The sequence below is a fragment of the Carassius auratus genome, unplaced genomic scaffold (genome assembly GCF_003368295.1).
Source record: "Carassius auratus strain Wakin unplaced genomic scaffold, ASM336829v1 scaf_tig00009580, whole genome shotgun sequence".
NCBI classification, from domain to species: Eukaryota; Metazoa; Chordata; class Actinopteri; order Cypriniformes; family Cyprinidae; genus Carassius; species Carassius auratus.
Window position 1 is genome coordinate 58,413 of NW_020524045.1, and position 16,630 is coordinate 75,042.

The 16,630-nt window shown below is 37.2% G+C and overlaps 1 protein-coding gene across 1 annotated transcript in view; it reads left to right on the forward strand.

The window, feature by feature from the left end:
• Positions 1-5,053: 5,053 nt before the first annotated feature.
• LOC113072593 (MAM domain-containing glycosylphosphatidylinositol anchor protein 1-like) overlaps positions 5,054-16,630 on the forward strand; it is a gene marked incomplete at its 3' end in the record, with an annotated part of 79,243 nt that continues 67,666 nt past the window's right edge. Inside the window, exons 1-2 of the mRNA XM_026245590.1 lie at positions 5,054-5,149; positions 6,778-6,867. Coding sequence (XP_026101375.1) covers positions 6,801-6,867 — 67 coding nt within the window. The remainder of the gene's footprint in view (positions 5,150-6,777; positions 6,868-16,630) is intronic.

Consider the following 16,630-nt stretch of genomic DNA (forward strand, 5'->3'; position numbering starts at 1 on the left):
CTTGTGGATCAATACGGAGCACAGCTACCAAATGAATGCTTCTTAATGAAAGGGAATAAACAGGAGTTAGTCTGTGTCTGCTGTAGAGTTTATGGATTTCCTCCGCCTCTCTGTCACTGTCTGTATGGAAATCTGTTTTTCTTTCTTCAGGACAGCCTGATAAAGGATTAGGTAAACTGTTGTGAATCTTTTTGAAAGAGTCACATATAATAGTTTTATTATTTATTTGTTTCTCCCCTGAGGTCCACTTATTATGTTATCAAGTTTTTGTGCAAAAAAAAAAAAAAAAACTTAAACTTTAAGATATTTTCACTCTGTGACTCTTAGTCGTATTTCATCCATCCATCCATATGTTACTCTTAGTATTTCTATTATGATGATGATGGTTATTATGATTATTATTATCTTTCTTTATTATTTTCACAACATTATACATTCCTGATATGTGTTGTTAATGAATAAATATTTCTAGCTGTGCTCAGATGATTTATCTGCCTGATGTCTGTCAATATTTTTATGGAATTAAATATTATGTGTGTGTGTATATATATATATATATATATATATATATATATATATATATATATATATATATATATATATATATATATTGCTTGTGTGTGGCTAAATTAATAAAAAAGAAAGAAAGAAATCATCTATTTTTAAGGCATTTTCCCACTCTTTGACTCTTAAATGTGCTGTATTTAGTCATTACTTTTATGCTGTTGTTTTTTAATAATAACAATAACAATAATAATTAAATAACTAATAATTAAATAGAAAAATTATTTTGTTTCAAATGGCTTCCAGTGAAGCGTTTCTGAATTCCTAATAGTGTGAGTGGTGATGTTCAGATGATTCATGTACCTGATGTCAGATAGTTTGCAGAAGTTCAGATTTAAGCAGAGAGTGGTTTAAGCAGGTTAGTTTCAGTGAATACTCTTTGTTTTCAACTCTGTAGGATGTTTCGAGTTATGAAAATGTTACAGTATGTTTTCATGATACATTGAACTCTTTTACCTAAAAAAAGCAATGATTTTGACTCCTTTAAGGAGTGAAGCTCCTGTCTGTTCTCGTCCTCATTCGTTCCTCTTCTTGTGTTTCCGCTCTTCTTGCTGGTTTCGCCTCTTTCTCTGTGCACTTGTGTGTCCTTGGAAGTGATAGCTAAGTGTTTGTCTTGCTGTACTCCCTCCTCGGCCTAATGAGGATCAGTGTTGTTTTAAACATGAAATCCGAGTCTCGGCTGAGAGCAATCGATACACAGCCATTACTTCTCTCTGTGATGAAGCAGTCTCTCTCTCTCTCTCTCTCTCCTCTCACACCCGTCTCTTGTCACAGTGTATTTTCTGTTATCGGATATTGGCTTTGAGGGGGTTATGAATTGTTGGCTCTCAAGGGCATCTCCGTGCACCACTCTACCAATTATACCTCTGAATAATGGCCCCCATAGAGGCGGCTGACGTGCCTCAGCTGGAGTCTGATACACACAGTATATACACCAGAGGATGAGCAGATTAGAACTGGACAGGAAGTGAGGCCCAATCAGGTCTGACTATAAAGATGTCAAGAGTTTCAACTTTTGTTTCAAATCAATTACTCAACGCAGTTTGATTAGTCTTATTTTAGTAAGCTGCCACTTTTTTTTTGTTGCATGCTTTCTGTTGACGTGATTTACAGACTTGACGTTTTCGGTGTATATTCCAATGTAAAGCTGCAGAGTTAACCAAACTTTGTGCTGCTGGTCAGAAGTCTGTGTTCATTTTTCTGTAAGCGTGAACATCTGGTATGCTCTGTAAATGCTTCTCTATTAGATCAGTCCAGCATTAGTAGCTTTTGCTCTAGGGTTTGTGATTTAGGCTGAATTTCACAACCGATCACCTCATCCATCGCTGGAGATCACAAGCTTACGTGCTTACGTGCAGCATCTGCTATTACTTTACACTTGCCAAAAATAGAATGTTTGTATTCCTTTTTTCCTGTATTTGTAGGTTCCGGGATAGCTCTTTTGTTGCATCCATCCATCTTTATTTGATTATAAATTGTGAAATATTATTACAGTTTAAAAACACTGTTTTCTATTTGAATATGTTTTAAAATAGAATTTATTTCTGTGACACAAATTTGAATTTTCCGCATCATAACTCCAGTCTTCAGTGTCCCATGATACTTCAGAAATCATTCTGATGTGTTGTTTTGCTGCTCAGACAGTTCTTTTCTGAAACATTTCATATTATCTATGTTGAAAACAGCTGTGCTACTTAATATTTGTATTGAAACTGGGTTACATGTTTTAAATATTCTTTAATAAACGAAAGTTTCAAAAGAACAGCATTTATTTTAATTTGAAGAATGTGTAACTGTATATAGGTCTTTACTCACACCTTTGATTAATTTAATGCATCATTCAGAAATAAAAGCATTAATTTCTTATCCCACAGAAGAAAGGTGAAAGGTAAATGTTGTCAGTATTTTCAGTTCGGCGTGAACTTTCCCTTTAAATGTTAAATATGTATAAACAAGAATAAGCTAAGGGATTTGTAGCACTGCAAACCGCATGGAGAGCATCCCATTAATTACTGTCTCATTGAGGATATTTTCAATTTGAAGCAAGAGAAGTGTAGTCTTTATGGCCAACACAAGAGGAGTCTGTGAAAGCTGACATACTCCCACTGACACATGCTTGCTGACAGCATTCCCCTGGCTCACACATTCATTTGGCCAGAGTATTTCTCTGTCTTCCAGTCCGGTCCAGAGAGCCCTCATCCTGCTTTCATGTGCCATGCGCTAGCCCTGGGCAGGAGAGGGCACCTGGGGCACGCAGCGGGCATGTCAGCCACCCGTCCGGCTCTGCCAGCCTCTCACACACATTTACTGTGATGAACTAAACTACGATGTTCTCTTAACAATCCTTCACCATGGCCGCTGGCTGTCTCCTAAAAATGGGAGCAGGACTGAGAAAGGGAAAGGGAAGAGGATTTAGACAGGCTGGCGGTTTCTTCTACAGTACATATTGGGACAGATTTATTTCAGTGCATCAAACTGATGTTTAATTTCTCTCTGTCCCAGACAGGAGATCTTCCACGTGGGTTAGAGAATGGCATTAATTCTCTGGATCAGGATGTATCCTTCAGTGCAAAAAGTGAAAGTGCAAGATTTTGCACATTTCTTAAAACTGACACGCCCTCTCTTGCAAAACCCTGCCCTCTTAGAGAGGTCAGCACACCGTCACATGCAGAATGACTGACAGGCAGAGAGTGTTTCTGAACTAAGAATGCCACTACCGAGTCTGTCCTTCTTTTTGAGCACTTTAACAGTGACTTTTTTTTTTTTTTTTTTGCCGTTTAGTCTACAGAGTCGTGCATTTTTCAATTTATAATCTGAACCTTAAAACGACTTTCTTTGCTGTAATTTAATATAGTCAGGTTGTTTCAGTTATTGCTAGAACTATTTTTGACTTGGGGAAAACAAACAAACAAACAGTTAGTTTAAAAATGATCTAAAGCATTTTTAGGTAAGCTGTCAAAATGTGTTTTACTGTCAGTGGTGTTATTTATTCTAAGGTTACTGTGTTTGATGAGAATGTGTGTTCATTCTGAGATACTGAATGCACCATTAAAAAAACCCACATATTTTACTTAATATTTAAAAACAAATATTTAAGCATATTAAACATTATTTTCATGCCAATTAAACCTATTTGACCAAAATTACTGTAATATAAATTAACTAACTAAATATTATAATTATTATTATTTTAGTATAAAGTATTGTACTCTTGTTACTGTCTTAGATGATGATTTAAAGGAATTGTGGGAGTTAAGATAATTGAGGATTTAGAGAAAAATTGTCATGACATAATGAAAAATATAGTCATAATAATGAAAATATATTTAGATATATTTTATTCAGTTTATATTTTACCCCAAAACCCAAAAGTAAGACATTTATTTTACTTGAAGCAATTGAAGCTTGTTGTACTGCCTTTTATGATGATTTAAATACACCAATAATAATAATGATAACAAAATAATAATAAAATGCATACAAAAATGAGAATTTGGAGAAAAAATGCCATCAAATAATGAATTGTACATTTTTAGGCAAAATCTATTCATAAATGTTTTATTTTATAATTCTTTATTTATAAATCTTTTTTCTTTTGATTCTAGGGTGAAATGTGACCTACACATGTTTTAGTTCGTTTCATCGCGAAACAAAACCGAAGGCCAACACTGACACCACACACATGGTGTCTTGATATAATATATTGCATCCATGGATAGCTGAGCCTGACCCGATGCACGATTTGTTTTTTCGTCATGAATAAGGGCAAGGGTGATGCTGAGCGCTCTCTGGAATGATAATTAGCTCAAACACGCCACCTATCGGTCAAGAGCATCAGCGCGCTTTAGTTCAAAAAGTGTCCGCACCATCAGTGACGACAGACCGAGAAACTGATGGAAGGGGAGATGGAGTAGAAAGCGGGAGGAGGAGAGAGGGGGAATAAAGAGGAGGGTGGCAGAGACATTGTGAGTTTTTTTTCTTCCTCTTTCTTATTTAATTGGTCCTCCGGGATCCGGGGCGAGTCCTCCGTTCGCAGCCGCGCCGCTTTAATTGGCTGGAGATTCCAGCAGAATACTATTGGAAAAAGCCTAGAGTTTATACAGTTTAGACCCCGGTCCCTTCTAATAAACCCACTCATTACCGAGACCAGAGCTGGACAAGCTTTACGCAGAGACTCTCCTGAATCCAGACGCGCATCTGAAATCTGTGCGCGCATCTCTCTCCACACTCACGCGCAAAGACGCGCAACCTCTCCATCCGCCTCACTCTTGAGAGAGCCGTCGATGAGCACACATCAGACAGAAGATCATCACAGGACAAGAGTTTCGTCTAGTCACTTCCAGAGATCTGGATTGGATCGGATGTGTGGATGCGTGCCGCTTCAAGAGTTGCACATCAGTTGAAGTTGCCTGGAAGAATGTGTTGGAATTTTGTCTTCATTTTCTGGATGGAGAGACATCGGTGCGCTCCTGCTGAACACGCAACAAACTAAACACCTGGAACCCTGTTCTGCTGAAAGTCGTGCTTTTCTAAAGGAATTATTTCGAAGGGCAGCGATCTACAGGCTGAAGCCCAACAGAGCAAGGTAAGCCAATATTTTATTCTTAAAACAGCTTGGAGTGCTTGAAACAGTCTAAACGCTCGATGTCCACACCCAAGTATGCATACAGAAGAAATATGTTTTGTGAGATATATCCAAAATGCGCTTCACTGAACTGAACCTGGTTTATTCAATCAGTGGAATTTAATTTTAACATAAAAATTAGGTAGATGTTGCTGCACATTCTCACTTTTTATAGTGCATGCTAGACACGAGAGAACTTTGTGTGTGATTTTATGTGATGCAAGCTTAAGTGTTCATGAATTTAAACTTCAGACTGTGTCTTTCATCATCATTAAACTGATCTGCCACTGAGGTGGTGCCAGGTCTGGTCCTCCAGGAAAGCACTCTTAATTAAGGGTTGAACCTTCAAAAAAGTCAAAAGTGGCTGGGGGTCTTAAAGCACGCGTGCACATTAGTTTTAACAGCATTTTAATGACCACAAAAGTAAGACTCACAACTTATCATATTAGTAACGGAGTCGCGGTTGCCTGAGGCGGTTGCTATAGCAACAGTAGTACGCTGCGCGAGGACTCTCCTTTAGGAAAAGTAGACCAATAGAACTGAACAAGGACAAAACACAAGAACTACTGAAATCACTTCACCTGAGAGCTACAATTGACTAATATATCACAATAAACGTTGGTATTTTTTTTAAAGATGTTTTACTACAAATTAAGGTATGTAGTGATGTAAAATCCAGGAAGTTTCCCAAATTTCTGGAACATTTCTGTAATGTACTGGAAATGTTCAACCTATGTGTAACCCTAGTTGAAATTCATTAATAATAATATTAATCATAATTTATATTTGTGTGTGTGTGTGTGTGTGTGTGTGTGAAATATTAGTGGTTTGTGCATCTATAAAATGCTAAATAATGTAATTAATTATTTTTGTCAATGCTCTGCCTGGGATCCTAGAGCAGAAAATGATGTTAGTTACTAAATTCTCTATTTGATGTTTAAATGAAACAAATACAGTCCAGTAAGTTAAATGAACAATCATCATTTTTTCAGACCTCTGTTGTAAAAATCCATTTAAAGATGGCCATTCGCCTTACCTTACCAGCTACCTTTAAAAAGAAAAATCAGTTTGACCAGCCTAAAGTGGTGTTACCTGCTGGTAGCTGGTTTGATACTAGTTCAAAACGTTCCAAGAGCTAGAAAACAGCTATTGTGTGCCAAAATAGAGCTTGGCTTTCTAGCAAAGTTGAATACTTGTGCATGTCTGTCTTGTTCTGACCAGTGTGATACTGGATTCCGGTCAGATTTAATAAATCACGTATTTGATCGTCCTTAACCGCCCACCAATTTCAGAAATAACTCATGATTGCTGCGTTCAATCCCATCAAACAATAGCACAGCTCCTGTAATCTGCAGATAATCCAAGGTTTGGGCAAATGAATTGTCTGTTCTTAACCCCCCATGCATGCATGGAACAATGCAGGGATAAAAATACTTCAACTGGTGAATAATGTTTTGTTAGGCTACTTTAATCTCTGATGATGATGATGATGATGATGATGGCTGCAGGAGCACTATTTTAACGCTGAGCTCATGCGGTTCTGTGGTGTCCTGTGCAGTGATTGTGTGCTTTCGTGGTTTTCCCCACAGGTAATGAGGGATCGCACCTGAAGATGGAGCTTTTCTGGATTTTATTATTTTCTGTATTCCATCGCTACGTGCAAACGCAAGGAGTTTACGGTAAGAAGATAATATGCATTAATGTTAAGGGAAGGGGTTTGGTGTGTTAGTCTTTGCCTGACAAATTATGCTACGCCTGTTGTAATTTCAAAGATGATGGATTAAACTAGTGGAAGATCATCACAAGCAGGTATATGACAGATCTGCAGAGCGATATCAATCTGTTAACACAAACTCAACCACTCTGTTCAGTTAGATTATTGAGTAGGATAAATACTTCATGATTATAGTAAGAATGCAGAAATCGTTATAAGGATTCATCAAAGAGTCTTATTACATCACATGGTTGTGATTTTTGTAGATTCACCATTTATTTTACTACAAGGTCACGTTCACATAAATGTGCAGTAATTTCTCTCCAGGATGACACTCATTCACCTTGGTGCTTGCCAAAAATGATTTCTTCTTTGCATAATTAATATTTTGACATTGGCTGGATTTACTGCACTTACTGTCAGTTTGTGAAAGGACTTAAAGAGCTCAATTAAATGTGCGGTGAAGAGTGAAACACTTGTCTCGGTTTGTTATGTTGAGAGAACATTTAGAGTCTCTGGAACACTATGCCATGTTAAAAAAAAGACTATTTGGTTTGTTATTTGTTGTTTTGAGATGTTAAAAGCTCGAACACCAATGAACGGTGAACTCTAAGGATTCCCTCTCTGTAGGATCTTCATCCATTTTTTTTTTGTGTTGTAAAGTCGTGATGACACAAATGTGATTGCTATTGCATTTTGGTGGGATTTCAGTGATATCTGCATTTCATTACAATGATACATCCATCTTTTTGTAAAAGCAGCTGTGTTTTAGTTCCATATACTTAAGAAATAAAGAATGCAAATGTGATATTTGCCTTTGCTTATTTGGATTGTATTTAATTCAATTGAGAATTATATTTTAAGTAAAACGCGGCACGAGTTGAAATGATATGATTGTATTTCACTCAGATTATTGCTTTACTTTATTTGTAGCTGGATGATGTCTTTCTGAGTGCCTGTGTCTTTCTCTCACACCCTCGTCTTCTTATCTTCTTATCTCATCATGCACACACCATCTCACCTGACTCTTAAAATGAATGTCATGCCATGCGCCTCTACCCCAATCACTGTAAGACAATGTTGACTGACCTTTTTAGTCTTTATTACTTTTAGTTATGTGAGTGCACCAAGTGTAATTTTGTTGTGAAGGCCTCCTTGCTGGGAGTGGAGTAAGCTCTCACCTTTACGGTGCGAGAGAGAGAATGCCAGCTCAGTTAATTAAGGGCGGCAAAGCCCCAGAGTGAGAGAGACTTCAGACGCACTCCTCTTCCCACTTTATGTCTCCGCTATGGGGGCTGTTAACTCTCTGTGATCATGACTTTAATCAGTGTTAAAAGATGTTTTACATTTACTGGGATAATCTCACAAAATTTTTCCTGCTCATCTAGGATTTTATTTTATTTTGTTTTATTTTATTTTATTTTATTTTATTTTATTTTATTTTATAAAAAAACGACATATTAATACATTTTAACATTTATTCTTATTTATTATTTGTAGAGTAAATGAAGCTTATTGTTGAGGCCTTTTTGTGCATATTTGGTAATATTTTGTGACAGTAATAACATAAGTAAACACTTTTCCCTTCCTTTTTATCTATTTATTATTATTATTATTATTATTATTATTATTATTTTATTATCATTTTCTTTTGGTAATTCCTGTTATTTTATATGGCTATGCTAATTAGATTTTTTTTATTACAGTACAATAGTCAGAAAGTGTCATTTTAACTGTTAAAATAAAATAATTAGTAATACAGATATATATTATTTTTTGTAATTTACTTTGAAAAAAGCTACTAAAAATCACCTTGAATAATGTTTCTGTTCTTATGCTGCATAAATATTCTGTTAATAATTTCCTTTCCAGCCAACTTAAAAAAACAAACAAAAACAAAAAACCTGCCCTAAATAATTGGACAATTTTTTTTATGATTTTGAACTGCATTTCATATGTTCTTTTATCAAATCATTTTTTTCTTTTAATTTTAGGGTGAAATATGACCTGAATATTCTGTTGAAATGGTTCTGTGTTCCACCTCTCTGAACATAGTTCTCTCGCTCTTTCTTCTGATTGTATAAGTCTGCTTCTCTCCATGCAGATGATTGATTTCATTACTACATTATCAGACTATCGCTCTCATGGCCTGTCATGCACTGTCTCCCTCTTCTCTGCTTTGTCACTCTTTTCATCTTCCTCTTCCCATCTGTGTTTCTCTACAGTTCTCTGCCTCTGTCACTGTCTCTGCTTCAGCTTATTCACTCTGTAGTTTTTGTTGTGTGTGTGTGTGTGTTTGTCTCTGTGCTAAAATTCTATTAACCTGTGGGTCAGTATGTTTGCCCTATGGGGACTGCAATTTTATTGTAACTTTAGCAGCCCATGCCGTGTATGTGTCAGCAAAGGGAATTCTCCCGGGGATAGATGGAGATCTGCCCTGAAGCTGAATTTTATGACACTGAAAGCAACTCGGAGCGTATTTTTGCACCTGGTTTACGTCTGGATATAGGTCAGCGGTGAATGGTGACTTGGACACAAAGAAGTGTTGGTTAATGTGTGCAGTGTGAATGGACAGAAGGTGATGTGTGTGTGTGTGTGTGTGTGTGTGTGTGTGTACAGGCGGACATGACAAAGAGTTTGTGAGAGTGAACAGTTGGCATGCTTTGACTAATGCATGAGAATCTGGGCAGGGGGACGAAAATACCATCAAAGACTATCCAAAAAGACTAAGGGCATTTCAAACTATTCTGCACTGTCAGAGAAAATAGTAAAAATGGTAACTTTAGGGGTGCAGCTGTTTTAACCCCTTAACTGTCACTCACATTTTTGAACATAGACTTTATAGTGCACGATTCATTTTTATAATTCATGAATGAAAACATTTTGTAACATGATATTGATGTACCATTTATATGGTAATGAAATGTCTGATTTTAAAATGGGTTTTAAAGGATGAATTTTGAAGTTTTCAGTGGATATATAACTTCTGATGATTTCTAAAATGTGATCGAGAAGTCTTTTTTTTAAACAAAGGTTAAAACTCCTGTTATAATTTAGATTTTTGAGGGTGCACTCTTGTTATAAATTAATCTATTACTTTTCCTACATAATTTTTTAACATTAAAAAACATTGGTAATAAATATTTGGGAGTCTTAGACCTTTCCAACGATATATAGTTTGTCAAGATTAGATTCAATTCAATTGTAATATAGTGAAGTAAATGTAGGCGTCCCGTACACGGGACGGGGTGACAGTTAAAGGGTTAACAGGGACAGACAGTACCTTCAAAGGTACACCGTTGTGCCTTATCTAACCCTATAGGATGCAAATGAGTTCCTTAAAGGGTACGTATTAGTGCTTAAAGTATGAATAATACTACTTTGAGGCAGTGGTTCTCGAAGTGTGACAGATACTGTGGGGAAAAAGCTGTGGCGGCAACATTCAATATGTGAACGGCAGCTGGATCTCTGCCGTTTATAAAGTGGCACCAAACGCCAGTTCCTCCGAATCATTCTTCTTCAGATTGTTGGCTTTACACTGTCTCATCAAGCCCATCGTAGAAGATCGCCGCTTCCCTTCAACAGCAGATCAGAACTAGTACTTGAGTATTTGAAAATGTCAGCAATGTTCGTAAAAACGAATCTTACGGGGATCTGTAACCAGTCACAACTATATGCAAATGTTACATAAAGAGGCTTTATTTTTAGTGTATTATTGTTTACAGTGTCACTTTTTTGTTTCTTTCATTTCTTTCTTTCTCACCGCACTAAGGTTATGAGAGTGCAGATCTCTGGTACAACATGATTCAATATAAAAACAGAAATCTCTGAAGAGACAGAACCGAATTCTCAATGCTCGTTTTCTCTTTCTCTTTCTCTTTCTCTTTCTCTTTCTCTTTCTCTTTCTCTTTCTCTTTCTCTTTCTCTCAGACCAGCTCTGGTGTTCAATCATTAAACACTGCTCCTCTCATTCATCTCTTACGGTACATGTGTTTGAGGTGTGTATGTATTTTATGTGGTTGAGACAAAAAACCCCATCAGTTTCAGGCAGTGAGATACTGGCAGATATTTGTTCGGGAAGTGATTTGGCAGAAAGGTCATGAAGAGAGACAGGAATATATAGACAGAGGGTTTACTGTATAAGACTGGTGTAAGTGTAACATTCACCTGACCATGGCATCATCTCTGAGAAACATACTTCCACTTCGCTTTACCCAGTAGTTTGTGTGTGGACTGGAAGAAGATGGCTGGCGTTTGTCACTGTTTATCAGAAAACTTTAGAAATGGAAATTGGAGTCTGTCATTCATAGGATTCACTGCCTTTCCATTCAGTCTGTTATTCATCATCTATTAATATTTTCCTGACCCCAACGTTTTGAACGTCAGTGTATCTTAACTCTATTTTGAAGTAGTTTATGCTCATATTTCTGGAATGGCTGGTTTTACATTGCAAAGGCAGATTAAATACAACAACAATAATAGTAATAATAATAAAACAGTTTTATAAGGTCAAATATTTATGGGGTCAAAAGGTAAGAGTCTTGCGATGAGATCATGGGGACTCCCGGGTGATTCTTTTATTTTCAGTAAACAAAGTAGAAGCAGCATTTGTATTTGTACTGTATTTATTTGCTTTTATTTTAATTAGTCAAAACTCATGACACATTTTGAATTGTCATCGGTATAAAATTATGCTTTTTTACATATGTAGTTGTGGTATCTACCAGCAGGGGCCTGTTCCTAAAGTTTAGCAGCCAAACCCGGACCCCCTCGCATGTGTTCACATGCAATCACATGCTTTCAGTAGCTCCCAGCACCTGACGACCCATACACGGCCAAAGGAGGCTACGATGAGATCATGATGAGGTAATGACAACCCACAGGACTGACATATGTACAGGGAACGCTTCACACGAGCAGCTTGCTTTCCCTGACGGAGGCAGCCTAACTTATTGGAATGGAAAGTGTTGCCTGGCTGCAGAAAGAAAGAGTTGTTGGTCCACGGATTCTGCTTTTCTCTTTCCTTTCTGTGTGTCCCTGAGTCTTCCAGAGCAGCATCATTCATCTATAATCTGTTTGTTCTTGCTGTTGTCTGTCAGTGCTTCTTTCTCAGATGTTTCTTGCCTTCGTTCCTCAACTCGATCAGTGGTTCTTTACCTAAACTTCTCTGTACAGATCACTCTTTTCTTTCTCGTTCTCTCTTGTTCTCCATGCAGAGGAAACAACACCTCCACCAAACAGCTCTGCATTAGTAATGCTTTAGCATCATTACACAGCAGAACTGGTGTGTGTGTGTGTGTGTGTGTGTGTACTTGTTTTTCTATTCTGGTGGGGACTTAAACCTGAATACACACAGACTCATGGGGACTCGTGTCACTGTGGGGACCTAAATTGAGGTCCTCACGGGTAAACAAGCTAATAAATTACACAGAATGAAGTTTCTTGAAAATCTAAAAATGCGGAAAGTTTCCTGTGAGGGTTAGGTTTAGGGTTAGGGTTGGGGTAGGGCGATAGAAAATACGGTCTGTACAGTATAAAAACCATTACACCTATGGAGAGTCCCCACAAGGATAGCTGACCAGACGTGTGTGTGTGTGTGATTTGGGGATGTAGGGGTGTGAGATCCCTCAAATGCATATTTTCAGTTTGTGTAATATTTATTATTTAGGTAAATAAAAAACATATCACATGAAAACATAACCAAAAATGTTATAATATATTAAGTAATCTATAGATATTATATTTTTCCTAATGATTTTTTGTTGTTGTTATTATTATTTTGTTTTTTTTGTTTACAGTTTTTTTTTTATACCTGCAAGTTTGCTTAGACCAAATCCAAATTCAGAGATTTCAGTATGAACACAAAATGTTCTCATCATACTGTATTCCTCTATAACCAGTTGATTTTAAAGCTGTACACTCTTACTATATGTTGCTTACTTTCAACAAATGATCAGCTAAAATAGGTGGTTATCTGTCAGAACATTGTCAGTCTCAGGATGTCAAAGTAAATGTTTAATTTATTATTTAAACAATTATTTATATTAGATAAACACTTTATTTTCTGTTTAGTTTCTAAGAGGTTTGCTATTTTTAGGGTTGTCAGTGGTGACAAAGTTGAAATTTAAGCAGTCATTCCATAGCATGAGTTTATTTGTAATCCATGCACAAAATGTGGGACACCATTATATTGTAAAACATTATTGGTCATTAAAATGAGTTAATAATGACTCATATTTCTTAATTGATCAGCAATTGTCTAATATAGGATTCTTCATATGATTTTAAATGAATTATATGGTCAAGAAGGCTGATCAAGAAGAAAGCACTCTGAGGTGCAAAAATACCCATTTTTGTTGACTTATGTGATTTGTGTCTGTATAATGCTTTATAAAACACCCCGAAGTATACTGTATTCATGGATTGTGCAATGTATTCTGTGAGCAATCCCTCCACTTCAGTAGTGTGTGTTTCCTTACTCATCCGTGACTCAGACTGACTCTCATTTCCCTCTTACACACTGATGAAAACACAACAAGTGTTTGATGAGCACTGAGGACAAACGCAGGACAGGCCACGTCACCGTCTCAGAAAAGAAATAGAACCCACTTTACACTATTGACATTTTTTCTTGTTGATTATCCTCATTTACTTGGAAATTATTTATAACATATAGCTCTTAGTTTTATTTGTATACTGTATGTTCAACCAGTTTATTAGTTCTGTACTTGTGAATCAGTGAATTAAAGTGCTTACTACTTTTAAACAAGGATGTCATTATATATATTCAAGAAGGGTGAATAAACAATATCAGAAGTTAAATTGTTTGGGTGCACTGTTCCTTTAAAAGTACTTGCATCACATAGAGAAGGGAATATGAATTAGTTATTTTTGTTGTGATGCAAAATTACATTGAAATGCTACACTGAATCCTACTGGAAAATTTGTGGGGTCCCCCACCCCTAGAATCATTCTCACCGCTCACCCCATTAGTGATAGCCTTGCAAACGTGTACACGTGTGTTTGTTTGTCCTCAGAGAAGAACGCAGGTGTGCCTGATTTCACTGGGTGAATGATTGTTTCGCTCTGTCCTCCTGTTTGTTCTGTTTGAGTTCTTCGTTCACTCGTGTCTTACTGCAGACGTTTGTCAATAAGGCCTGTTCATTGATTAGACATTGTTTGCTGTGATTTGTGCTTGATGAACAAGAGAGAATTAATGCCTGCCTGCCTGCATGCCAAACTTGTGGCTTTGTGTGTGTGTGTGTGTGTGTGACACTCCTGCATCTGCTTTGGGCTCAACACGACACAGATATTCTCTTCTGAGAAACTCTCCACGATGAAGCAGCAGATCGACAGTGTAAACCCTGGGAAAGTCTCTGATCATTAACTCCATTCTGAGATGGAGTGATCTGCACTAGATGAAAACCTCATGCCTTTATGCCAGAGAAAATGCACACATCTGACCTGCACTAATCATTTTTTCTGGGAATAATGAATACAGCTCTGCTTCTTATCACATGCTCTGTTCGTCGTATGTTTCCATGTGTGCTCGGTCTCTTCGCTGGCCGTCTGATGCATGCTTCACTTAAACTGCACTGTCATCTGATTGACTTCCAGGAGCAAATTTGTGTTGATGCAATCAGTGCTTTTGAGGAAGAACTGGTCACTGAAGATCAGATCTTTGAGTTTTGTTTGAGGCACGTAGTAGCAAGTAAACTAGATATTGATGAGGGTTAACATTTAAATATACAGTACACCCTCCGAAAAAATCTGTCACTGGAGCGGTAACGTTTCAAAAGGTGCACCTTTGTACCATTTTTACCCGTAACAGGCGCATTTTAGTACTGTAAAGATACCAAGGTGCAGTTTTCTGAGTTGATGTATATACATCGTCCATCGCAATGTTTTATTTTAGACATCGTCCGATGCCAAATTTGTAGACATTGCCCAACCCTACAAGAAGGTTAGGAGATTTTTAACGCAGAAATTTGATGCTTTTCAGTTTATAAAAGAAATTGTGTTAATTTATTGGTTAAAACTTTTGTGTACTATAAATCTGTTTAAATCATTCTTTTTATGATGTTCCTTTGTCATGGCAACAAAGATATAAATTGTTGTTTAACAGCTCATAGAAGCCCCTTTCACACTGCACGTTGGTCCCGGAAGATTGCCAGAAAATTGCTGGAGAGCTTTCTGTATGAATGCATACACGTCCCGGGATTGATCCCGGCTCGGGGACCTGGTAACATTGCCGGGTTCAGTCCTGGAACAAGCTCTGTGTGAACAAAAGCCAGAACAAATGCCGTAAAGTGTGTGCCGTAGTGATGACGCATGTAATCGTGCAACTCTTTTACTGGGTGTTTTGAAAGCACATCAACATTTGCAACGAAAAAATATGTGCAAACTGTAATGAAGCAGAGATCAGGTAACTCCTCACTATCCGCTCTGAAGCTGAGATCGTTCGCCAGTTTAACTCAAACAGAACGTCACACTGTGTCATTACAGGATCTTTATGGGATACATGTGAACGCATACAGATTCTGGAAAATCACTGGCAGTGTTAATTAACCACAATCAAACAGTCCAGGTATCTGTGTATTTTCCGGAATTTCTGTGAAAAAGAGGCTTTATGCATAAACAACAATGTCCCTAGTAGCTGATCAGCTGCCATGTTTATAAAGCAATATAAACACTTCTGCTTCGCTTCTTCTTCTTCTTACCGTTTCTTGGCAGCTTAGCGTTTTCTACTCATACACTACACATCACATCCTGTCATCATGTGTCATTATGGGGCCTTTACGGGTTGTGTTTGAACGCATGCACAGATTCCGGAAAATCACTGGATGTGTGAACCACAATCAAATGTTCCCGGGACACATTATCCATGTATTTTCCAGAATTTCTGTGTGAAAGAGGCTATATATGTTTTTTGGCTAAACTACTGAAATGATGTGATAATCACTTTTATTCCACAAATGCTGATGGTTGAGCATGACCTGTACTGAACCCTAAATATTTCTTCAAGCACATTTTCTTACAAAAAATTGCAGCTGATATTACGTGCAATTGTTTCACCATATTGGATAAGGGAGATCAAGAGTGCAATGAATTGTGGGATACAGTATGACATGCCGTGTTCACTGTCTGTTGAACATATAGCAATTGTCTTCAGTCTTCTTTTGCAGTGCATGCAGAAAATTAGCACAATGCACACAATATGCAAAGAGGATGAACATTATAGTGATATGCTATTCTGAACATACATTCAGAAAGAACTGCTGTTGCATGTTGAAGTTGAAAGTCAAGTTGAGCACAATGCATAGTGTAATCTGTTGAATTAGTAAAAGTAGTATGCTATTCTAACAAGCTGAACTTAGAATAGAAAGCGTGTCTTTCCAAAGAATAAGAAAGTCACTCACTCTCCCCGCTCTCCCTTTCTTTCCACTTGACTCTTTAATTAGTCTTCTGTCTTATATTACCTATTTTTTTGGAAGTCAGCGAGGAGAATGGAGGTATATTTGGAGTGGTCTGACTTTTATCAGGTCAGTTAGATTACTGTGCCGACAAAGGAGGCCTTTCAGGTCCAAGAAGTCAAACAAGCATTGAGAGCAGCCGAAGGCCTGAGAGAAATATAGAATATAGTCATGTAGGACTAATATGATCAGAATCGGCTGTCAGGAGATTTTGGAAATGAATTATTGCTTCTGGTAGTTGGTCAGTTGGACGCA